Source organism: Salvelinus fontinalis, chromosome 12 (genome assembly GCF_029448725.1).
Source record: "Salvelinus fontinalis isolate EN_2023a chromosome 12, ASM2944872v1, whole genome shotgun sequence".
Taxonomy (NCBI): domain Eukaryota; kingdom Metazoa; phylum Chordata; class Actinopteri; order Salmoniformes; family Salmonidae; genus Salvelinus; species Salvelinus fontinalis.
The window spans coordinates 2,201,305-2,220,183 of NC_074676.1; the positions used below are offsets into that span (position 1 = coordinate 2,201,305).

The following is an 18,879-nucleotide window of genomic DNA, read 5'->3' on the forward strand; positions in this document are numbered from 1 at the left end:
CAAATAAAAATCTGGTAGTCAAATAAACCTAATAATTATGCATACAGTACCGTTAATTTACATGACACTTTACTGCCCCCTGCTGATGTACAGTAAATACATTGATAGAGCTCCTCATCACTGCCCTCCTGTTCAATCTGACCAAATTTGAACCTAAATCAATGCATTGAGTAAACACAAAATCAGTGCAAGAGATCAAGAAATCTACAACGCCCACGCCTTGAACAAATCAATACAAGTCATTTTTCAAAGATTGGCTATGCGTATATATGCCCGTCCAATAAATATACAATCTGTTTTGTAAATGTTAATATTTCATCAACATACGAGTCTACAGTTTGTATTTTACCATGAACTCTTAGAAAAGGCGAATCAAAATTGATTTTCATCCCGTGTGTGTTTGTTTGGTTTGTTCAATCTGGCATATTTTGGACAGCCGAAAAAGGACCTTCTTTATAAAGAGTTCCTTCACCAATCAAACTATAATGAGCCAGATACTTTACCGGATGTATGAAAGTGAAGCGTCCGGTGGCGTTTCCACTCACTACCAAATACGGTGATGAGAGGAATCCCAGCGGCCGGCAGTCGGAGAAGATGGAGCGAGATGGATTTTGAACGACATTCTGCTAATTTTCTCATCGATGAAACATTTGATCTGCACACAGTTTATTTTTTACAAAACTAAAATCTGTAATAAACAGAGTGGACTGCGTTTTATAGACTTTACCCTTTGCAAAAGTTTCTAAAAATTGCGCTGTTTAGAAGGAGTGCAAGGGCAAATTGAGTTACTGCACACGCACACGTCACAAAGTAGGCGTTCCCTAACGGAAATATGCAAATAAATGATAGAACACACCAATAGGATCTCACTAGCCCGTGCTGGGCTCTTCCCACCTCCTTGCTTGTTCTGCCCAGTTTGATTAATTTGCTCCATTGGAAACGACAGGCTCTGGTCTATCTTGGGTTAGTTCTAAAAATATTTGATCAAACCGTCTCAGTTGTCGGTGAGGCCGGCTGGGCGGATCCCACGGTATTGAAAGAGAAAATATAGCAACACGATAAAAACACCTTGGATATTCAATTTCTCTGGTGAACAAGCTTTCTTGTGGATACATAGAGCATAAAGGTATGCAAATTGTATAGCTAGCTAAATGAACACATTAGCTAGACAAGGAGGCACAACTATGCTAAGCTAACTTTAGCTAGCTGAGTGGGTTATCATTGGCCAGTGGCAGAGTTACCGTCTCTGGCAGCTAGCTATATCTACATTGAATAATCTAAATAATTTATCCTATTAGGTCTTTTGATTTAGCAAATGTTAGTTAACTATCGGGGCCATCTGCATCCGCGGTGTGCTGCCTGGTTGAAAATCTGCTAACTACCGGCAGGTAACGTTGCAGGCTTTATGCGATGATAGGCAAATTAACGTTATCTGGCATCTCGGTAAGATCCAGCTGCCTGTTACTTAACGTTAGTTAACTTAACTAAGTTAACTTGTGTTTTTGAACCTGGTTAGCAAATTGAGCTATTTAAATAGTTCGGCGGGCGCGGCTGGCAACACTATCTGTTGAATCAAGTGTGGACCATGTAACTAACTCGGTTCGATTATTCATGGTGTGTTGATGAAGCTAGCCAGCCACCCTAGCTAGCTAACAACCGAGCCTGACACAAAACATTGCGCACTTCACTTGGTACCTTCGTAGGCCCTCAGACTAATATTCCACCACGTTGCTCCTTGTGCTCAAAGGCTAGATAAAATGTGCACCATATTAAATCAAATAAAATGTATTTATAAAGCCCGTTTTACATCAGCAGATGTCATAAAGTGTTTATACAAAAACTCAGCCTAAAAATACCAAACAGCAAGCAATGCAGATGTAGAAGCATGGTGGCTTGGAAAAACTCCCTAGAATGGCAGGAACCTAGAGAGGAACCAGGCTTTGAGTGGTGGCCAGTGCTCTTCTGGCTGTGTCGGGTGGAGATAAGACTATATTGCCATTAAGGCCAGATAGTTCTTCAAGATTTTTAAACGTTCATAGATCACCAGCAGGGTCAAATAATAATCAATAGTTGTAGAGGGTGCAGCAGGTCAGTGCCTCGGGAGCAAATGTCAGTTGGTTTTCATAGCTGAACATTCAGATGTGCAGACAGCAGGTGCGAGAGAGGGTCGGAAACAGCATGTCCTGGACAAGGTAGCACGTCCTGTGAACTGGTCCGGGTTCTATAGCTGCAGACAGAACAGTTGAAACTGGAGCAGCAACATGACCAGGTGGACTGGGGTCAGCCAGGAGTCATCAGGCCAGGTAGTCCTGATGCATGGTCCTAGGGCTCAGGTCCTGAGAGAAGGGAGAATTAGAGGGAGCATACTTAAGTTCACACTGTGGCCCTGGCTGACGATACCCCCGGACAGGGCCAACCAGGCAGGATATAATCTCACTCACTTTAACAAAGCAAAGCTCCCACACCACTAGTTCGATATCAACAGATCACCAACTTATTACCCTTAGACAAAGCTGAGTATAGCCCACAAAGATCTCCACTGAAAAAGCCAGAGGGGGTGCAAGACCGAACAGGAAGATCACGTCAGTGACTCAACCCACTCAAGTTGATTATAGCGGAAAAAAACCTGGCACGGCATGGAAGAGCACTAGTAAGCCAGTGACTCCGTCAGAGGCAGAGAATCCGTGGTGAGAGGGGAGCCTGCCAGGCAGAGACGGCAAGGGCGGTTCATCACTACAGTGCCTTGCTGTTCACCTTTGCACCCCTGGGCCAGGCTACACGCAGTCATAGGACCTACTGAAGAGATGAGTCTTCAGTAAAGAATTGAAAGTCGAGATCGAATGTGCATCTCTCGCATGGATAGGCAGTACATTACATAAAAAATATTCTGCTCTATAGGAAAGCCCTGCCTCCAGCTGTTTGCTTAGAAATTCTATTGACAATAAGGAGGACTACGTCTTGTGATCGTAGCGTACATGTAGGTATGTACGGCAGGACCAACTCGGAGAGAGGTAGGAGCAAGTCCATGTAATGCTAATGCTGTTAAATGGAAGCCAGTGTACCGACGTTCTAGTCAAGATTTAGCACTAATTGAAGTTTATTTAGTGCTTTATCCGTGTAGCTTGAGAGTAGAGCATTTCAGCTGTCTAATCTAGAAGTGACAAAATCATGGATTAGCTTTTCTGCATCATATTTGGACAAACGGTGTCTAATTTTTGCAATGTTACAAAGATGAAAAAAAGCTATTCTTGATATTTTCGTCAAGAGAAATCAGTGTCCAGAGTAACGCTGAGGTCAAGGTTTATTTGAGATGACTGTGCAACCTTCAAGATTAAGTGTCAGATCAAACAGCAGATCTCGTTGTTTCTTGGGATCTAAAAGAAGCATCTTTGTTTTGTCTGAGTTTAAAAGTAAAAACATTTACGCCATCCACTTCCTTATGTCTGAAACACAGGCTTCCAGCGAGGGCAATTTTGGGGCTTTACCATGTTTCATTGAAATGTACAGCTGTGTGTCATCCGCATAGCAGTGGAAGTTGACATTGTGTTGCTGAATGACATCACCAAGAGTTAGAATATGTAGGGAAAACAATAGTGGTCCTAAAATGGGACCTTGAGGAATACCGAACTTACCATTTGATTTGTCAGTGGACAAACCCTCCACAAAGACAAACCGATGTCTTTCCGGAAGATCACATCTAAACCAGGCAAGAACTTGTCCATGTAGACCAATTAGGGTTTCCTATCTCTCCAAAAGAATGTGGTGCTTGATGTTGTCAAAGCAACGCTAAGGTCAAGGAGCACGAGGATAGATGCAGGGCCTCGGTCTGACGCCATTCAATGGTCATTTACCACCTGCACGAGTGCCGTCTCAGTACTATGATGTGGTCTAAAACCAGACTGCTGCATTTCGTATATATTATTTGTCTTCAGGAAGGCATTGAGTTGCTGCCTAATGGCTTTTTCTAAAATGTTTGAGAGGAATGGGATTTTCGAGAGATGTCAAAAGTTTTTTTTATTTTTTAATGTTCTAGGTCAAGGTTGGCTTTTCAGGCGAGGTTTTATTACTGCCAATTTTAGTACACATCCGGAGGATATGGAGACGTTTTATTTATGTTCAACATAGTAGGGCCAAGAACAGGAAGTAGCTCTTTCAGTAGTTTAGTTGGAATAGGGTCCAGTAGGCAGCTGCAAGTTTTAGAGGCCATGACTATTTTCGTGAATGTGTCGAGAAATACAGGATTTAAAAAGGCCATCCTCTCTTGGAGAAGGCTGCTTTTTAGTTAGCTTTGCGACAGTATTAAAAATACATTTTGGACAGTTTTTATTCTCATTTAGGTTGGAAAAGTAGGCTGATTGAGCAGCAGTGAGGGCTCTTCGATATTGCACGGTACTGTCTTTCCAAGCTAGTCGGAAGACTTCCAGTATGGTTGAACGCCATTTCCATTCCAATTTTCTGGAAGCTTGCTTCAGGGCTCGGTTATTTTCTGTGTACCGGGGAGCTAATTTCTTCAAGGTTAAATTAATATCCTCAGGTGGTTGACTGTTTTTTGTACTCCGACATCCTTGGGTAGGTGCAGGGAGTCTGGACGGGCATCTAGGACTCTTTGGGTTGCCGGAAAATTTATAGGGTGTCTTTTGATAATCCTTAGTTGGGGTCTGAGCAGTTTATTTGTTGAGATTGCAAAGGTAATAAGATGGTGGTACGATTTAGTCCAGGATTATAAAGAAAAACATTTAGATCCACAATATTTATTCTACGGGTCAAAACTAGATACAGGGTATGACTGTGGCTTTTCATAGGTTCAGGGATGTATTTGACAAAACCCACCAAGCTCCGAAAGCCAAAAATGGGAATGTTATCTGCCATGACTACAAGGTACGAAGTAGGAACTCAGGAACTACAAGGACTACAAGGAACTCAGTGAGGAACGCTGTATACGGCCCAGGAGGCCTGTAAACAGTAGCTATAAAAAGTGATTGATTAGGCTGCATAGTATTCATGACTAGAAGCTCAAAAAACAAAAATGTTGGCCTTTGCGGGATGCGCGGGGGATATGTTCACTAGTGTAACCAGGAGGAGAAGCCTCATTTAACACAGTAATTTAATCAGGCTTGAGCCATGTTTCAGTCAGGCCGATCACATCGAGTTTATGATTGGTTATTTAGTTAATTGACTACGATGAGGGATCTAACATTTAAGTAGTCCTATTTTGAGATTTCAATAATGACAGAAATAGAGTAGGTATTTATTTTAGTGATATTGCTAAGGCGAACACTACCATGTTTAGATTTGCCAGACCAAGATTGAGGCACAGATACGGTCTCGATGGGAAAGCTAGCGGACTACACTGACTATGCTATTGGCAGACTCCACTAACCAGGCAGGCTGGCTAACATCCTGCTGCCTGCACCCTATGTCATTGTGGAGCTAGAGGAGTTAGAGCCCGGTCTATGTTCATAAGATGAGAGCACCCCTCCACTCCTCAACAGGCCAGGCTTGGTCCTGTTTGTGGGGGAGTCCCAGAAAGAGGGCCAGTTACCTACAAATGCAATCTTTTGGGAGGGGTAGAAAACAGTTTTCAACCAGTGATTGAGTTGTGCGAGTCTGCTGTAGAGCTCATCACTCCCCCTAACTGGGAGGTGGCCAGAGACAATTACTCGATGCCAACACATATTTCTAGCTAAGTTACACGCTGAAGTTATTGCGCTTGGGGACTTCTGACTATTTTCCCATCATCGTTGGTGCTGACGTGGATAACAATATCCCTAATATAGTATCTACACTCAACAGTTTTAGCCTCAGCCAGCACCATCTTCAGATTAGCTTTTACGTCAGTAGCCCTTCCCCCTGGTAAACAATGGATTGCTGGAGGATTCTTTTTAAGTCTAATATTGCGGGTAATGGAGTCGCCAATGACTAGGGTTTTCAATTTGTCAGAGCTAATGCTTAGTCGGGAAAACCGGTTGGAACGTTTCTGTCGGCTGAATGAGCGAAACCAGTTGAGCATGCCAAAAGCCTTTCTTTCCAGAAGCCATGAGAAAATAGTTTGGCTGCGAGGACTGTGCAGGGGGATTAAGACTACTACCTGTATTCACTGGTGGCACAGACGCTGTGTCATCCTTTCCTACACTCAAATTGCCCTTGCCTAACGATTGCGTCTGAAGCTGAGCCTGCAACTCGGCTATTCTCACCATAAGACGATAGTTCTCCTGTATATTAAGAGTTCATTATGTTACTTAGCTTTCTTTTTTTCAGGTGGAGGTAGGTCTTGCAGAGCTATGTCCAGATACAGTGTCAGGGGTGAGAAGATGTAATACAAAAAGGTAGCGCACGGACAAAACTAAGACCTTGGTCGACTTGTTAAATACAACGTTTGATTTAAATAGTTCAGAGTAAAAGGCTAAGAAGTTTGTCAGGTAGCTGAGTAGCAACAAACTGTACAGCAGTACGGAGAGAACGTGGAAGTGCGTTGCGTCACCAGTCATGTTACCGTTTATGTCACACAGATGGGCTTCCTTTCGCTCAACCACAATTGAAAGTTGGCTAGCTACACCAGCAATTATTTAGTTAGACGAGATGATGCACTTGGGGGCGACGTCCTGGACCAAAAAGCAAGCCCCATTGCGTATCCAGGAAACTGCCCCTTGGTGATATAGCCAGAAATTGTTCCTTGTCGTTAGCTCCATAACTAACTTTATGATATTCGTCTCTCTTTTCATTCAGATGCCCGCAGCGATGAACGGCAACAGGACAGTGCAGTCGGCCAGCCCGGACGTGGGATCCACTCCTGGACAGATCACCCTGGGTGGAGGGCAGTCCTCTGGGGCCCAGACGGAGGCCATGAAGCAGGTCCTTGGCGTCATCGATAAGAAGGTCCGCAACATGGAGAAGAAAAAGGTGCCTCCTTTTATTTTTTGGGATTGAAACCTTCACAAATGTGTGGCGTGAAAGTGACTCCTGGGGGTATTGGCGTAATAGTTAATTTGCTTCTATTGATACCTCAATCTCAGCTGCCTCTTACTGCCATTGTGCCTTTGAGCAATGCATCTAACCTACTTCAGGGGTGCTGCGACGAACCCTGTTGCTTTTATCACCTCTTGTGTTGGGGAGCTCGGAAGTTAAAAGGGCAGAACAGACCGCCCAAAAAATTACAATTTGAAGATATATTGTACTCTATTTAATTGATCAATAGTGTGTGCTAGTGCTGCACTGTTTCAGTGCCAACGTCATTGTGCCGGTCATGATAATGACAGATCTGTCTCCTCTCAGACGTAGAAGATCAATCAATGCAATTTTTTCAGACTTAGTATGGAGGTGGAAAGAGGAGAGGATACTTGGAGGAGGAAATGGCTCTAAAATGGACACACTGCTGTCAAGTCAACCAGAACTGCGGACACTGCATCTTGCTTTTGCTTTCACTGCTTAGTTGCACCATCAGCTCATCTTCCTCAAAATTAGCTAGAAAGCACATTAGGCAGATGGTCAATTAATACAATGCCTTATTTGGATGGGTGTGTAGACCCATACAAACATACAGTGCATTCGAAAAGTATACATACCCCTAACTGTTTTCCACATTTTGTTACGCTACAGCCTTATTCTAAAATGTATTTTTTTCCCTCATCAATCTACACACAATAAAGACAAAGCGAAAACAGCTTTTTAGAAATGTTTGCAAATGTATCTACATTTTTTTTTTCAGATTCCTTATTTACATATAGTATTCAGACCCTTTGCAAATTGGTCTCAGGTGCATCCTGTTTCCATTGATCATCCTTGAGATGGCGCTACGGCTTGATTGGAGTTAGCCTGTGATAAATTCAATTGATTGGACATGATTTGGAAAGGTGCACACACCTGTCACTTTGCAAGATGCAAGTCCTTATTTAAGCTAGCGAGTGTTCACCGTATAAGTCTATGGTGTTTACTGTTTACTCATACTGCCAAGCCCTGACTAGAGTGTCACACACTTGTGATGTTTGCCAAAGCTTCTCTGAAGGAACTGCCTTTCTCATTAGTTCCACTTTGCAGTAATCGCACAGCCATTTCTTGGTTGCTAATATTCTAACAGTTCGCCTACTTTCAGTTTGTGTGACAAAACAAGCAATTATAGCGTAGAGAATCATTGTGCAACCTAAACCGTGCCAATTAAAAAATATAGCATTTTCAGCTGTTTGAGACGGGTGTGCAAAACCGAAAGTAAAAGACTTTTAAAAAGGAAGTATACAGAACAGATCTACCGCTTCTTAGACTTGCTTTCAATGAGATGGAGAGATTTCTATGTGAGATTTCTATGTTTGGGTTGCCCAAAAAGTGACACATTGCAGCTTTAGCAGTCAGGCACACTTGTGTGTGTTGAGATGTATTGCCATTGCTCAGAGGTATCAACAACCACATTGATATGTGGTCAGTACTTGCAGTAATCCTCTGTCATATTTGTTAGTGTAGAGAGTTCCTATATAATTAGTCATTTTAGCCTAGGCACAAGGTTACCGTAGAATATCTGTTGCCGGTTTTTCTGTATTTTGGACATAAACATACATTTTCAATGACAAAAATCTCACTGGTCATGTGACGGCATCTGCTTCACTCTGGATCACCACATGAGCGATTTTACTATGGAGAATCTGTTACTTGTTATTATGCTATCAACCTCTATTTGGATCATTTTCACCTCTGATGAATGCGTGTTAATCCTGACCTCTGTCTCACAGGGCAAGCTGGACGATTATCAAGCCAAGAAAAATAAAGGGGAGCGTCTCAACCAGGACCAGCTGGTGGGTCAACAACGTACACTGTATATGAGTCCTATATGGTCTGTTCTGTCATTATTGGGTTGCAGAAGCAAGCTTTCCATTACATTGCTCTCATCAGTTAGCCCTATGTCGTCAGTTCAGTGATTACTTTAAGGGAGCAGAAAGGAGGATGCAATGGATTTTAAAGACTTTGATCATTATACGTTAGGCTTTTTGTGTTACCCAATCCCTGCCCGTCTTCCGGAAACGTCTGAAACCTACACTACCGTTCAAAAGTTTGGGGTCGCTTAGGAATGTCCTTGTTTTTGAAAGAAAAGCAAAAAAAAATTGTCCATTTTAAAATAACATCAAATTGATCAGAAATACAGTGTAGACATTGTTAATGTTGTAAATGACTATTGTAGCTGGAAACGCCTGAATTCTTTTTCTTTTTATGGAATATATACATAGGCGTTCAGAGGCCCATTCTCAGCAACCTAGAAGGCCAGCATCCCGGAGTCGCCTCTTCACTGTTGACGTTAAGACTGGTGTTTTGCGGGTACTATTTCGAGGCTGCCAGTTGAGGACTTGTGAGGTTCCTGTTTCTCAAACTAGACACTTTAATGTACTTGTCCTCTTGCTCAGTTGTGCACTGGGGCCTCCCACTCCTCGTTCTATTCTGGTTAGAGCCAGTTTGCACTGTTCTGTGAAGGGAGTACTACACAGCGTTGTGTGAGATCTTCAGTTTCTTGGCAATTTCTCGCATGGAATAGCCTTAATTTCTCAGAACAAGAATAGACTGGCAATTTTCAGAAGAAAGGTCTTTGTTTCTTGACATTTTGAGCCTGTAATCGAACCCACAAATGCTGATGCTCCAAATACTCAACTTGTCTAAAAAAGGCCAGTTTTATTGCTTCTTTAATCAGGACAACAGTTTTCAGCTGTGCTAACGTAATTGCAAAAGTGTTTTCTAATGATCAATTAGCCTTTTAAAATGATAAACTTGGATTAGCTAACACAACGTGTCATTGGAACACAGGAGGGATGGTTGCTGATAATGGGCCTCTGTACGCCTATGTAGATATTCCCAAAAAAAATCTGGCGTATCCCGCAACAATAGTCATTTACAACGTTAACAATGTCTACTCTGTATTTCATGGACAATAAATGTGCTTTTCTTTCAAAAACAAGGGAATTTCTAAGCCAAACTTTTGAACGGTAGTGTACTTCTTCAACGTGTATCTAATATAATCCCACAACCCCCCCCCCTCATACTCTCCCTCCACCCCCCCAAAAAAGCTTTTGTGAACTAACACTTGTTTGCCCCTTTACTAGCTCTGACTTTGCTGCTAGCTACTATTGATGAAAAATGTACTTACTATGACTGATATGTGGTTGTCCCACCTAGATATCTTAAGATGAATGCACTAACTGTTAGTCGCTCTGGATAAGAGTCTGCTAAATGACTCCCATGTAAACCAGTTTCCTCTTGCTCTGTTATCTCTGCAGGATGCCCTGACCAAGTATCAGGAAGTGACTAATAATCTGGAGTTTGCCAGAGAGCTTCAGAAGAGCTTCCTCGCACTGGGGCAAGACGTAAGAGTATCTAATGCAATGTGTCCTTGTCTGTAGGAATGTGACTGACACCCCTCTCTGGTGTCATCCCTGTTTGCATTAAAGTGGCCGTCGCCCGGGTTGCATTTCGTTCCGGGAGGATGCTTTCTCCTCCTTCATGGATGTGAAACAACTAGGTGTAAGCAGTATAGCTCCACCTAGTTTCTCCCATATTGCTTTCACATATCTAGTCCTATCACATCTGTGACTGTGGGTGAAAGGCGGATGGGAGGAAACGGCTTCCTGGTGACCTGGCATGAAACGCAACCGAGAGTTCCCTGCAGTGTTTGATTCCGACTCCCTGGTCTCGTCTCTGTAGATCCAGAAGGCAGTGAAGAAGGCAGTGCGGCGGGAGCAGCTCCAGAGAGAGGAGGCTGAGCAGAAGAGACTGAAGACTGTGCTGGAGCTACAGTTCCTCCTGGACAGGCTGGGAGAGGACAGTGTAAGGCAGGAGCTGAGACAGGGGACCACCGGGGGAGGCACACCCTCACTCCTCACAGACTCAGAGCTCACCACCCTGGATGAGCTTTACAAACTGGTGGGGCCAGAACGAGACCAAAACACCAGGTTAGTAAAACGCATGCACACACATTGTTCAGACTATGTAATACTGTAAGTGATGAACAATCAATAGAATATGTTCAGGAGGGGTATAAAACATTGGTTTTTAGCCTGTCTCATGAAAATGTGCCTTGGTGTTAGAGCTGTTATGGTGATGGTATTACCGCCACACGGGCAGTCACGAGACATGACGGTAGTCAAATTCCACATGACCGTTTACTCACTAATTAGGCGTCTCCAAGCTCTGATGCTGCTGATGGTCATTACTAGCCTACCAAACTTGCTAACTGCCTGGTACTCAGCACTCTATTGTCCCTCTAATCACTCTGACATCAGTGCAAATGTAATTAAAAATCTAATCAAACATGCGCAACATTTCTATAGGCTATAAAATTGCATGAGAAAATAGTTGATGGCCTCTATTAAAAAGAGGAGAAACCCATCAGCTTTCTTTAGGCTAGGCCTACTATATTTATTTCTCAACTTTCCTAATATTAATCACAGTTAAACAAGAGTATAGCCTACCTGGCTGGCATGAAAATGAACCATGGGAAAAGCGTCCTCCATTCGCTATGTACAGTGCGTTCAGAAAGTATTCAGACCCCTTGACTTTTTCACATTTTGTTATGTTACAGCCTTATTCTTATCCTCAACTACAACATTTTCTGTCAAGATAGAACTGCCAAAGGGGGCGGAGTTGCAATCTACTGCAGAAAGAGCCTGCAGAGTTCTGTCTTACTATCCAGGTCTGTGCCCAAACAGTCTGAGTTTCTACTTTCAAAAATCCACCTTTCCAGAAATATGTATCTCACTGTTGCCGCTTGTTATAGACCCCCCTCAGCCCCCAGCTGTGCCCTGGACACCATATGTGAATTGATTTCCCCCATCTATCTTTTTTTATTTTATTTTTTTATTTTATTTTATTTATTTTTTGGGGGGGGGGGGTTCCCCCCATCTATCTTAAGAGTTCGTCTAAACTGGAATATGCTTAACACCTCGGCCGTCCTACAATCTAAGCTAGATGCCCTCAATCTCACACAAATTATCAAGGAACCTACCAGGTACAACCTGAAATCCGTAAACATGGGCACCCTCATAGATATCATCCTGACCAACTTTGCCCCCCAAATACACCTCTGCTGTCTTCAACCAAGATCTAAGCGATCACTGCCTCATTGCCTGCATGCGTAATAGGTCCGTGGTCAAACGACCACCCCTCATCACTGTCAAACGCTCCCTGAAACACTTCTGTGAGCAGTCCTTTCTAATCGACCTGGCCCGGGTATCCTGGAAGGATATTGACCTCATCCCGTCAGTAGAGGATGCCTGGTTGTTCTTTGAAAGTAATTTCCTCACCATCTTAAATAAACATGCCACGTTCAAGAAATGTTGAACTAAGAACAGATATAGCCCCTGGTTCACTCCAGACCTGACTGCCCTTGACCAGCACAAAAACATCCTGTGGTGTACTGCATTAGCATCGAATAGCCCCTGCGATATATGCAACTTTTCAGGGAAGTCAGGAACCAATACACACAGTCAGTTAGGAAAGCAAAGGCTAGCTTTTTCAAACAGAAATGTGCATCCTGTAGCACTAATTCCAAAAAGTTTTGGGACACTGTGAAGTCCATGGAGAGCACCTCCAACTGCCCACTGCACTAGCCTGTGAGAAGTACCCGATCATGTGACGGGCATTGGCTAATAAGAATTGAGATATCTTAGAGAGCCATGTGAGTGAGAGGTGCTTCTGGGAGCACAGCCGGGAGAATGGAATTATAATTATTATATTCAACACAAGGGCACACTGGCCGCAAAAGGCATGGATTTTTTAGGGGGGATTACGGCCACACAAATGGAATGCCGCTGGGAAATTTGAGGCATTATTAAGTGCTTGTCATGCCTTTTTCATGCAACTTTTTTGTTGTTGCATCGTGGAGCCTTAGAATGTATTACAAATCAAAACATATAGCCCAAGGTTTGTATCACAACTAATGTTACGTAAATTTACGTAAGTTTACAATTGGCTCATTCATCCCCCTCCTCTCCCCTGTAACTATTCCCCAGGTCGTTGCTGCAAATGAGATCGTGTTCTCAGTCAACTTACCTGGTAAAATAACGGTAAAATAACTAAAAAATAACTCTAAATGAAGCATATACTGTAGGAGGACCTGTTTCTTTGTTAGCCGCTCAACACAGAATAGCCGCATGTGCGCACTCTGCTAAATGAACTAGTGTTGCCCACAGCCATATGGCATAACCAGATCAGGAGTATGCTATTCTGTTCTTCTGAAATAGACTACATGTTTCTTTTGACCTGTCTAAAATAAATGATGGATTTATTGTGACGGTGTAGGCTACATTACATGGACTTATTAGCCTTGTAGATGTTCCAAAGGTTGTCATCGGTGGCTTGTAGGCTATGTGTGGAAGTCAGGAGATGATAAATGTGTTTATGTTAATTAACGGTCATTTACCGTTAGACCGGCAGTTATTCGCTTGACAATCACCGGCCTCAAAATTTCATGACCGCCACAGCCGTACTTGGTCTCAGGTGAGAACTTGAACATGACACCATTTGTCAAATACATGCATAAACATGATGTTCAAGTTGTTCAAGTTGGGGTTTCGCGTTGACTTGATGGAGAAGAGAGCTTGAGGTGGGAGTTATAACTCGAGCGTGACGAAGACTGCTGGGTCTAAATATTGCACTCAATAAAACTGCAGGAGCATTCAAGTGTACAGGTATCTTTCTTTCCCAAGTTAAAACTGTACATCTCCTGTTGCAGGTTGTCTGACCAGTACGAAGAGGCTTCTCAACACCTCATGGATCTGTTGGAAGGGAAGGACAAGGCTGTAGCAGGAACAACATGTAAGTTTGACCAACTACAACTAGGTGAATTCACTGCTCAGTGGTCTGAAACGTTCTGAACATTCAAGAAACCGATAGAAATGGAACGAATAGAGCTGACACGGTCCCCAATCTCTAGTCTCACAGACAATTATACAGTACAGTACCAGTCAAAAATTTGGAGACACCTACTCATTCCAGGTTTTTTTTCTCTTTTTACTATTTTCTACATTGTAGAATAATAGTGAAGACATCACAACTCTGAAATAACACATATGGAATCATGTAGTAACCAAAAAAGGGTTAAACAAATCAAAATATATTTTAGATTCTTCAAAGTAGCCACCCTTTGCCTTGATGACAGCTGTGCACACTCTTGGTATTCTCTCAACCAGCTTCAAGAGGTAGTCACCTGGAATGCAGTTAAATTAACAGGTGTACCTTTTTAAAATTTGTGGAATTTCTTTCCTTAAAGCTTTTGAGCCAATCAGTTGTGTTGTGACAAGGTAGGGATGGTATTCAGAAGATAGCCCTATTTGGTAAAAGACCAAGTCCATATTATGGCAAGAACAGCTCAAATAAGCAAAGAGAAATGACAGTCCATCATTACTTTAAGACATGAAGGTCAGTCAATCTGGAAAATGTGAAGAACTTTGTAACTTTCTTCAAGTGCAGTCGCAACTTGCTCTCATGAAGACCGCTACAGGAAAGGAAGACCCAGAGTTACCTCTGCTGCAGGGGATAAATTAATTTAACGGCACCTCAGATTGCATCCCACATAAATGCTTCAGAGTTCAAGTAACAGGCACATCTCAACATCAACTGTTCAGAGGAGACTGTGAATCAGGCCTTCATGGTTGAATTGCAGCAAAGAAACCACTACTAAAGGACACCAATAAGAAGAGACTTGCTTGGGCCAAGAAACCTGAGCAATGGACGTAGACCAAGTTTGAGATTTTTGGTTCCAACCGCCGTGTCTTTGTGAGACGCAGAGTAGGTGAACGAATGATCTCTGCATGTGGCTCCCACCGTGAAGCATGGAGGCGGTGTGGTGGTGCTTTGCTGGTGGCACTGTCTGTGATATATTTAGAATTCAAGGCACACTTAACCAGCATGGCTACCACAGCATTCTGCAGTGATACACCATCCCATCTGGTTTGCGCTTAGTCCCACTATCATTTGTTTTTCAACAGGACAATGACCCAACACACCTCCAGGCTGTGTAAGGGCTATTTGACCAAGAAGCAGAGTGATGGAGTGCTGCATCAGTTTACCTGGCCTCCCCAATCACCCAACCTCAACCCAATTGAGATGTGTTGGACCGCAGATTGAAGGAAAAGCAGCCAACAAGTGCTCAGCATATGTGGGAACTCCGTCAAGACTGTTTGAAAAACATTCCAGGTGAAGCTGGTTGAGAATGCCAAGAGTGTAAAGCTGTCAAGGCAAAGGGTGGCTACTTTCAAGAATCTACAATGTATTTTGATGTAACACTTTTTTTGGTTACTACATGATTTCATATGTTATTTCATAGTTTTGATGTCTTCACTATTCTACACTGTAAAAAATTGTACAAATTTAAGAAAAACCCTTGAATGAGTAGGTGTGTCCAAACTTTTGACTGGTACTGTATATCTGTTCTTCACGATACATTTATATCTGAATGTTCTGTAACGTTACATCCTCCTGGACAGGCCCCTGGGCAATTCATTCTATCTGTGTTGTTGGAAGCTCCTGAAAAGCAGTCATTTTTCCTTTATTTGTAAAAATGTGTTATTTTAAATACTGTATGTTGGTTGTCAAGTAGTGTTTAAAAATATATATATATTTGTCTTCCAGTTTGGCCATAGCCTGCTCTCAGATCTATTTGTGCTGTCATGTAATGCCATCTGTACACTACAGGACTTTCAAAATCCAACATTGCTGAGCCTCTTACATGAAACAACTGTCCTTTCTGGCGTTTTTTGACTTGCCGGCGTAGTGGTATGCACACTAAATGATGTGGCACAGACGGGGGGGGGGGGGGGTCACACTACGTGAATAAGACATTCACGCTTGTCATCAATCAATCGAGTTTATTTTATATAGCCATCAGCTAATATCTCGAAGTGCTGTACAGAAACCCAGCCTAAAACCCCAAACAGCAAGCAATGCAGGTGTAGAAGCACGGTGGCTAGGAAAAACTCCCTGGAAAGGCCAAAACCTAGGAAGAAACCTAGAGAGGAACCAGGCTATGAGGGGTGGCCAGTCCTCTTCTGGCTGTGCCGGGTGGAGATTATAACAGAACATGGCCAAGATGTTCAAAATGTTCATAAATGACAAGCATGGTCAAATAATAATCAGGAATAAATGTCAGTTGGCTTTTCATAGCCGATAATTAAGAGTTGAAAACAGCAGGTCTGGGACAGGTAGGGGTTCCATAACCGCATGCAGAACAGTTGAAACTGGGACAGCAGCAAGGCCAGGTGGACTGGGGACAGCAAGGAGTCATCATGCCCGGTAGTCCTGACGTATGGTCCTAGGGCTCAGTTCTTCCGAGAGAAAGAAAGAGAGAAGGAGAGAATTAGAGAGAGCATACTTAAATTCACACAGGACACTGGATAAGACAGGAGAAGTACTCCAGATATAACCAACTGGCCCTAGCCCCCCGACACAAACTACTGCAGCATAAATACTGGAGGCTGAGACAGGAGGGGTCAGGAGACACTGTGGCCCCATCTGATGATACCCCCGGACAGGGCCAAACAGGAAGGATATAACCCCACCCACTTTGCCAAAGCACAGCCCCCGCACCACTAGAGGGAAATCTTCAGCCACCAACTTACAATCCTGAGACAAAGCCGAGTATAGCCCACAAATATCTCCACCACAGCACAAACCAAGGGGGGGCGCCAACCCAGACAGGAAGATCACGTCAGTAACTCAACCCACTCAAGTGACGCACCCCTCTTAGGGACGGCATGAAAGTGCACCAGTAAGCCAGTGACTCAGCCCCTGTAATAGGGTTAGAGGTAGAGAATCCCAGTGGAGGGGAACCGGCCAGGCAGAGACAGCAAGGGCGGTTCGTTGCTCCAGAGCCTTTCCGTTCACCTTCACACTCCTGGGCCAGACTACACTCAATCATATGACCTACTGAAGAGATAAGTCTTCAGTAAAGACTTAAAGGTTGAGACCGAGTCTGCGTCTCTCACATGGGTAGGCAGACCATTCCATAAAAATGGAGATCTATAGGAGAAAGCCCTGCCTCCAGCTGTTTGCTTAGAAATTCTAGGGACAATTAGGAGGCCTGCGTCTTGTGACCGTAGCGTACGTGTAGGTATGTACGGCAGGACCAACTCGGAAAGATAGGTAGGAGCAAGCCCATGTAACGCTTTATAGGTTAACAGTAAAACCTTGAAATCAGCCCTTGCCTTAACAGGAAGCCAGTGTAGGGAAGCTAGCACTGGAGTAATATGATCAAATTTCTTGGTTCTAGTCAGGATTCTAGCAGCCGTATTTAGCACTAACTGAAGTTTATTTAGTGCTTTATCCGGGTAGCCGGAAAGTAGAGCATTGCAGTAGTCTAGCCTAGAAGTAACAAATGCATGGATTAATTTTTCTGCATCATTTTTGGACAGAAAATGTCTGATTTTTGCAATGTTACGTAGATGGAAAAAAGCTGTCCTTGAAACAGTCTTGATATGTTCGTCAAAAGAGAGATCAGGGTCAAGAGTAACGCCGAGGTCCTTCACAGTTTTATTTGAGACGACTTTACAACCATCAAGATGAATTGTCAGATTTAACAGAAGATCTCTTTGTTTCTTGGGACCTAGAACAAGCATCTCTGTTTTGTCCGAGTTTAAAAGTAGAACGTTTTCAGCCATCCACTTCCTTATGTCTGAAACACAGGCTTCTAGCGAGGGCAATTTTGGGGCTTCACCATGTTTCATTGAAATGTACAGCTGTGTGTCATCCGCATAGCAGTGAAAGTTAACATTATGTTTTCGAATAACATCCCCAAGAGGTAAAATATATAGTGAAAACAATAGTGGTCCTAAAACGGAACCTTGAGGAACACCGAAATGTACAGTTGATTTGTCAGAGGACAAACCATTCACAGAGACAAACTGATATCTTTCCGACAGATAAGATCTAAACCAGGCCAGAACTTGTCCGTGTAGACCAATTTGGGTTTCCAGTCTCTCCAAAAGAATGTGGTGATCGATGGTGTCAAAGGCAGCACTAAGGTCTAGTAGCACGAGGACAGATGCAGAGCCTCGGTCTGACGCCATTAAAAGGTAATTTACCACCTTCACAAGTGCAGTCTCAGTGCTATGATGGGGTCTAAAACCAGACTGAAGCATTTCGTATACATTGTTTGTCTTCGGGAAGGCAGTGAGTTGCTGCGCAACAGCTTTTTCTAAAAATTTTGAGAGGAATGGAAGATTCTATATAGGCCGATAGTTTTTTATATTTTCCGGGTCAAGGTTTGGCTTTTTCAAGAGAGGCTTTATTACTGCCACTTTTAGTGAGTTTGGTACACATCCGGTGGATAGAGAGCCGTTTATTATGTTCAACATAGGAGGGCCAAGCACAGGAAGCAGCTCTTTCAGTAGTTTAGTAGGAATAGGATCCAGTATGCAGCTTGAAGGTTTAGAGGCCATGATTATTTTCATCATTGTGTCAAGAGATATAGTACTAAAACACTTAAGTGTCTCTCCCGATCCCAGGCCCTGGCAGAGCTGTGCAGATCCAGGACAGCTAAGCCCTGGAGGAATACGCAGATTTAAAGAGGAGTCCGTAATTTGCTTTCTAATGATCATGATCTTTTCCTCAAAGAAGTTCATGAATTTATTACTGCTGAAGTGAAAGCCATCCTCTCTTGGGGAATGCTGCTTTTTAGTTAGCTTTGCAACAGTATCAAAAATAAATTTGGATTGTTCTTATTTTCCTCAATTAAGTTGGAAAAGCAGGATGATCGAGCAGCAGTGAGGGCTCTTCGATACTGCACGGTACTGTCTTTCCAAGCTAGTCGGAAGACTTCCAGTTTGGTGTGGCGCCATTTCCGTTCCAATTTTCTGGAAGCTTGCTTCAGAGCTCGGGTATTTTCTGTATACCAGGGAGCTAGTTTCTTATGACAAA

At 43.1% G+C, this 18,879-nt stretch overlaps 1 protein-coding gene across 1 annotated transcript in view; it reads left to right on the top strand.

Annotated features, from left to right (window-relative positions):
• The first annotated feature begins 929 nt into the window (after positions 1-929).
• The window catches only part of caprin1b (cell cycle associated protein 1b), a 39,183-nt gene continuing 21,233 nt past the window's right edge, over positions 930-18,879 (top strand). Inside the window, exons 1-6 of the mRNA XM_055939365.1 lie at positions 930-1,126; positions 6,727-6,900; positions 8,718-8,780; positions 10,248-10,334; positions 10,672-10,919; positions 13,700-13,782. Coding sequence (XP_055795340.1) covers positions 6,727-6,900; positions 8,718-8,780; positions 10,248-10,334; positions 10,672-10,919; positions 13,700-13,782 — 655 coding nt within the window. The 5' untranslated portion in view covers positions 930-1,126. The remainder of the gene's footprint in view (positions 1,127-6,726; positions 6,901-8,717; positions 8,781-10,247; positions 10,335-10,671; positions 10,920-13,699; positions 13,783-18,879) is intronic.